This window comes from Chinchilla lanigera, unplaced genomic scaffold (assembly GCF_000276665.1).
Source record: "Chinchilla lanigera isolate Chin_1 unplaced genomic scaffold, ChiLan1.0 scaffold00092, whole genome shotgun sequence".
In the NCBI taxonomy this organism is placed as follows: Eukaryota; Metazoa; Chordata; class Mammalia; order Rodentia; family Chinchillidae; genus Chinchilla; species Chinchilla lanigera.
In genome coordinates, this window is record NW_004955493.1 from 7,397,052 (window position 1) to 7,403,454 (window position 6,403).

Below are 6,403 nucleotides of genomic sequence, written 5' to 3' on the forward strand. Positions count from 1 at the left end.
GGCAGGAGCAAGAGTGGCCCGTTGTATGGCATGCATTCCCAGGGGTTGTTCAAAGTTTCAATGATTCACACACATCCGTGGGTGGGCAACTGTTGTCGGTGCATGGTGGGCCAATTGTGTCACTGTTTCTCTGTGTCATGATAGATCTCAATTGAGCGGCGGCGGTGGCGGCCGGCCTAAGGGCCGGCGCGCAATAGCGCTCGCCGCCGCATGGCCCACCCTCAGGGAGCCAGCAGGCAGGAAGCTAGCCAGCCGGAAGACTGGCGCTCCCTGCCCGAGGCTCCCTGTGCGCCGGAAGTCCTCCGTCCGGGGAACGACGAGGTCGGGAATGAGTCGCCGGTCCGAAGACCCCAAAAGACCGGCGCTCCCCACCCGAGGCTCCCCGTGCGCTAGGGGCCCACCCTCAGGGAGCCAGCAGGCAGGAAGCTAGCCAGCCGGAAGACTGGCGCTCCCTGCCCGAGGCTCCCTGTGCGCCGGAAGTCCTCCGTCCCCCTCCATTCTTTTTTATGGCTACGTAACATTCCACTGAGGTTGTACCACCACTGTCTTGATGAAACCGCTGCTGGGCTCTAAAGCGTCTTTTCTCAGTTGGGGAGCTGGTAAGGCCCATGATAAAGCCGGCCCCGAACACAAGCACTCATCTCACCACCAGCCGTCTGCTCTTGGATGATGTGAAAATGTAAGCGGGCACAGGAAGTGTCTCTAACCTGCTTATACTTCCTCTCCGAACCCCTGCGGTTTCACAACCCCTACAGGCACACTCCTCTGTCCCCTCCTCCCACCCAGTGTCATCAGCCAGGCGGCTCTGTGAGAAAGTTCCACTGCAAGAGGCCCCTGGGCACTGTCATTTCCCTCTTCCACCCTGTCTGGTTTGTCAGCGGCCCCAAAGGGCCCTGTGAGGCCGAGCTTGCGTCCACGGGTCCCTCCTGTGAGGGCAAGATGAAGAATTCCCTCATCACCATGATGAGGCTGCTTCTGCTGTCCGCAAACTTTCTCTTCGGTAAGCAAAGAGGCCAGGGTTTGAGGGTGGGCGGGGAAGGACATATGTTTGTGACCAGGGAAACTGCAGGGTTTTGTGAAGCTGGAGGCAAGGTGGGACTGGCCATAGGTGATGTGGGGGTCCCAAAACCCTGAAGGGAGAAGTGGGAAACAAAACAGAAAGAAAGCCAGAGCCCACCCTACAGGCAAAGTGCGGTGGCAGTGCCGGACGAAGTAGCTCACGCCTGTAACCCCATCACTCGGGAGGCTGAGGCAGGAGGATAGTTGAGAGTTCGAGACCAGCCTGGGCTACAAAGTGAGCTCAAGACCAGTCTGGGGGGCTGGGGATTTAGCTCAGCGTCACAGTGCCTGCCTGGCAAGCACAAGGTCATGAGTTCGATTCCCGGAACCGGGAAAAAAAAACCAAAGACCAGTCTGAACAGCATAGCGAGACCCTGTTGCAAAAAAAAAAAAGGGTGGAGGTAAAGTCAGAGAAGGGAAAGTACACTAGTGTGTGTGTTTGTGTGGCGGGGGGGGGGGGGGCTTCTTAAAATTTAAGGCAGATGATGGCATTGGCATCCCTGATACCCCAGGATGCTATGCGCCAAGGCAGATGCCTGCAACAACAGCAGGGCCGGAAAGGACGGTCTGCAGGTTTCGGAGGCTGGCCAGGCTGGGATGGGAAGCGGGTCGGGGGATCTGAGACCTAAGGGTTCAGCTCAGGGAGAGAGGGGTCCTTGGAGGGGAACAGGGAGGTTTAACGTGCAGTGAGTCCTCGCGTCCCCTGGGCTGTGCACGCGAAGTCCGGGGGGCTGGGCCCCACGGCCACAGGAGAGGTGGGTGTGTGACACGACGCAGCCTGCTCCGGGCACCCCACCTGGGCTCCTGCCGGGACACCCGGCCGCCGGCACCTCTGGGCCCCTCTGTCCGCGCCTTTCTCCTGGGCCGCTGCTGACTTTCCCTTCCCGCCGCCGAGAGGCCGAAAGGGAAGCTGCGCGGCCCGGTGCTCAGGAAGGAGCTGCCCGAGCCCGGGGCGGCAGGGAGCGCGGCGCGCACGCGGAGGGCCCTGCTCGGGGAGTCGGGCACAGCTCCAGCTTCGCCTGGGCAGCCGGGCAGTGCGCGTCCCCGCCGGGGGCTGGCACCAGCCAGCGAGGGCCAGGTGTGCCAAGCATGGCACGGGGCGTCGGGGTCTCAGCAGGGTCCCCACCCGGAAGCAGAAGCAGCTGACGGCTCTCGCCCTCCGCAGAGTCGGCCTCCAGCTACAACCTGGACGTGAAGGAGGCGCGGAACTTCTCCTTCCCGCCGGCCGGGAGGCACTTTGGGTACCGCGTGCTGCAGGTCGGAAACGGGTGAGCCGCCGCCCAGCCCCAGTCCTGCCCAGCAGATGCGCGAGGCCGCGCCCGCCCGCCCGGCGCTCTCCCGGCAACTCGCCCGGCTCCCGGAGGCCCCGTCAGGGAGCAGGGCGGACCTCTGCCTGGAGCAGACGGTTGGCGGGAATGTTCGAGCAACAGGACGTAGGCTGTGAAATGCTGGGGTGGGGCAGTCGATAAGGCCTCACGTAAGTGCCTGATGGGAAAGAGCACAGCCCCAAAACACTTTGCGCTGAGCGTGGTGGTGCACACCTGTAATCCCCAGCACTCGGGAGGCTGAGGCAGGAGGATCATTGTGAGCTCAAGGCCAGCCTGAACTGCACAGTGAGACCCTGTCTCGAAGACAAATAAATAAAAAATAAAAAATAAAAAAACCACTTTGCATCACACCTTAGGTTCTTGATTTTCCCTGGCCACACTGTGAGCTCCCTGATGGCCGAGATTTTGTCCCTTCCCTCCTCCTAGGACATACCATGGCCTAGCTCTGAGTAGGTGAGCCGTAAATGGCTTCTGATTTGAAGACTGCATGAATGCATCCACGATGTGACCGCTGGCAGAGCGTTCCTTCAGCCTCATGCTTTCTAAACTGTAAATGGCCGGACCTGTTAACTTTCTAGAAGTCTGGCATATAGAGAATTGTTTCTCTAGGAGTCAGGAAGAGAAAATGTGGGAGTTGAAGAATCTCCCCAAAAGTAGGAGATGCATTGCTTTAAAATACGAGGTGGGGCTGGGTATGGTGACGCCTGTAATCCCAGCACTCAGGAAGCTGAGGCAGGAGGATCCCTGAAAGTTTGAGACCAGCCTGGGCTACATAGTGAACTTAAGGCCAGTTTGAACTACACAGTGAGACCCTGTTGCAAAAAAAAAAAAAAAAAAAAAGTTACTTGGTGAGGAATCTGAGGCCCTACCATAAGCTGCAGTGGTGGGTAACAACCTGGGCAACTCCGTCTCAGGTGAGATTTCTCATCAGGGTTGTCGTAGGAGCTCCAGGTGAGGGGAACAGCATAGGAACCCTCTATCGGTGTGAGTTCCACAAGGGAGCCTGCCTGCCAGTCAGCCTGAGTGGTGAGTGGCTGGGAGCGGGTGGGGAGGAGCTGGGCTCTCACAGAAATCAGAGCTGGCCCCAGCTCTCTTGGGTTGTCTAAATTCCTCCAGACCAATCTTCTGGTGCTTACAGGTTTCAACTATACCTCCAAGTACTTGGGAATGACCTTGGCCACAGACCCCACAGGTGGAAGCATTTTGGTAAGAATTTTGTGTATAGTCACAGTTACAAATTGGTAAAGCCAGGATTTCAGTCAAATTCTCAATTGATTTCTAGTCCATTGCCCTTTCCTGTTTTTTGTTTGTCTTTTTGAGGCAGGGTCTCGCTTTGTAGTTCACACTAGCCTTGAGCTCACTTTGTAGCGCAGGCTGGCCTTGAACCCAGAATGATCCTCCTGCCTCAGCCTCCTGAGTGCTGGGATTACAGGCGAGTGCCACCACGCCCAGCAGGAAGACATTTTTTTTGGACACTTTATTTATGTATTTGGTACTGGGAATCGAACTCATGACCTCACGCTTACTGGGCAGGCGCTGTGCCACCGAGCTACATCCCCGGCCCTGTTGGATGCTTTATTGGAAAAGGGTAAAAGGAGGAGATAGCTACCCTGGTAAATCAGGGTGGGGGCTCCAGAAAAATGGAAGACCCAAAGGTCCCTCATCTCAGTCCTTTTTATTAGTGTGGCAGAAAGACTTTCTCCCCAGAGTGCATTGCAACCTGATTGGCTATTGCAGGCCCTAGAACCCTCCATCACCTATATGCTAATTTCTAGGTGAGCTTTATTTGGTTTTCTTTGTCCTGTCAGGCCCTCTCTGAAATTACGGATTTGTGAAAAGGCTTTACATAAGGAAAACATAGTGGGAGAGTGAAAGTGAAAGTGAAAGAGAAAGAGAAAGAAAGAGAGAGAGAGATCCAGTATATTAAGTGAACTTTTCTGTTATGCAGCCCCTCCCCCATCCCGTCTCCTTCGTGCTTTACTGCCCCGTGGGAGGGGCTGCAAATTTCCACTGGAGCTTGGCAGAGCCATGCTGCTTACCTGTTCCTTCTTCCTCTTGTTCGTCCCTCTAGAAAGGGTTTAACTCTTTCTAGTCAGGATTTGCCAGAAAGCGCACTGAGGCCTTCATCCTATTATTTCCCGACCTATCTACCCCTTTTCCCTCTGGTTTTTTTTTTTTTCTTTTTGAGACAGAGTCTCGCTATGCAGTTCAGGCTGGCCTTGAGCTCACTTTGTAGCCCAGGCTGGTCTTGAACTCAAAACAACCCTCCTGCCTCAGCCTCCCGAGTGCTGGGATTACAGGCGTGCGCCACAATGCCTGGCTTTCCCTCTGGTTCTTCTTTTTTTTTTTTTTTTACCTTGCTTTGAACCACTTGGATGTAGGAGTGAGAGAGGAGGACAGGATTCTAAAGAATCTTATAACTAAAACATACAACATCTCAGCACAGTGACACGTACCTGTAGTCCAAGCTGCTCAGGAAGCTGACACAGGAGTATCTCAAATTCAAGTCAGTAAGATCCTGTCTGAAAAAAATAAAAAGGAGCTAAGTACGGTGGTGTACAACTGTAATCCCAGCACTTTGAGAGGCTGAGGCAGGAGGGTTGCAAATTTGAGCCCAGCCTGGGAAATTTACCAACTCACTAAGACCCTATCTCAAAATACAAAATAATAAAAGGGCTGAAGATAAAACTCACTCCCTGGGTTTAATTCCTAGTGGGGCTGGGGGGTGGGACCAGCTGGAGATATAGCACAGTGGTACAGTATCCCTGGGTTTTAGCCCTAGTACCACCAAAATAAATAAATACATAAATAAAAATAGTCTTTTTTTCCTTTTCTTCCTTCAGGCCTGCGACGCTGGACTGTCTCGGACATGTGACCAGAACACCTATCTGAGTGGCCTGTGTTACCTGTTCCCCCAGAATCTGGGGGGACCTGTGCTTCGAGGGCGTCCTGGTTATCAGGGTAAGGAGCTGGAGTCCCGGTGGGGAAAATACCTCTGAGGAGCTGCCCCTGCCTGGGAACGCGCACGGGGAGGCCGGAGCTGGAGGCATCCCAGGCCCCCGTGTGTCTGGCCTCCACAGAGTGTATAAAGGGCAACGTGGACCTGGTGTTTCTGTTTGATGGCTCCATGAGCTTGCAGCAAGATGAGTTTCAGAAAATTGTGGACTTCATGAAGGATGTGATGAGGAAGCTCAGCAATTCTTCTTACCAGGTAAATGTGCTGGTCGGGATCCTCGGTTGCAGGCAGTGGATGTCTACCCGAACTGGTATAAGTCATGCAAGGAAAATGTAGCGTGCTGTAGGCCTGGTGTGGCTATGGGTGCAGCTCTAACTAGACTTCTGGAAAGGACAAGAACCAGGGAATAGGAAGCCTGTAGCATTCTCATAGTTTTATTTTCTATTTGTTTTTGTACTTTTGCTTCCCTCTTCCTTGGTTTCTCTGTAGATTGGTTCCCTTAGCTTCTTTGGATCACATGAGCTTGTGGGGTGCTCCTAAGTCATGTGTTGACATTCTAGAAGGTTTAAAAAAAATTTTAAACCTTCCTCTCAGCCGGGCATGGTGGCGCATGCCTGTAATCTCAGCCTGTAATCCTAGCACTCGGGAGGCTGAGGCAGAAGGATCTTTGTGAGTTTGAGACCAGCCTGGGCTACAAAATGAGCTCAAGGCCAGCCTGAACTGCATAGTTGAGACCCTGTCTCAAAAGAACAAAAAACAAAAAAACCCAAAAATCTCAGAAGAGTTGGGGTGCCCAGGTCCTGCCTAAAGAAGTAGAGATGGGAGAAGCCAAGAGAGGAGGGTTACATAACTGTGTGTTCTTTCTTCTCTTTCTAGTTTGCTGCTGTTCAATTTTCCACAAATTCCAAAACAGAATTTACCTTCTCAGATTATGTTAAATCAAAGGACCCTGATGTTCTGCTAGCCAACGTACAACACATGCGCTTGCTGACCAACACCTTTGGTGCCATCAACTATGTCGTGTGAGTTCTCTTTGCGGGAGAGAGCATATTCATTTATC

The 6,403-nt window shown here is 53.6% G+C and overlaps 1 protein-coding gene across 1 annotated transcript in view; it reads left to right on the plus strand.

The window, feature by feature from the left end:
* Positions 1-761: 761 nt before the first annotated feature.
* Itgal (integrin, alpha L (antigen CD11A (p180), lymphocyte function-associated antigen 1; alpha polypeptide)) overlaps positions 762-6,403 on the plus strand; it is a gene marked incomplete in the record, with an annotated part of 37,608 nt that continues 31,966 nt past the window's right edge. The window contains 7 exon segments of the mRNA XM_013504854.1: positions 762-1,000; positions 2,225-2,327; positions 3,319-3,413; positions 3,526-3,593; positions 5,231-5,348; positions 5,468-5,598; positions 6,220-6,365. Of these exon segments, the coding sequence (XP_013360308.1) occupies positions 940-1,000; positions 2,225-2,327; positions 3,319-3,413; positions 3,526-3,593; positions 5,231-5,348; positions 5,468-5,598; positions 6,220-6,365 (722 nt within the window).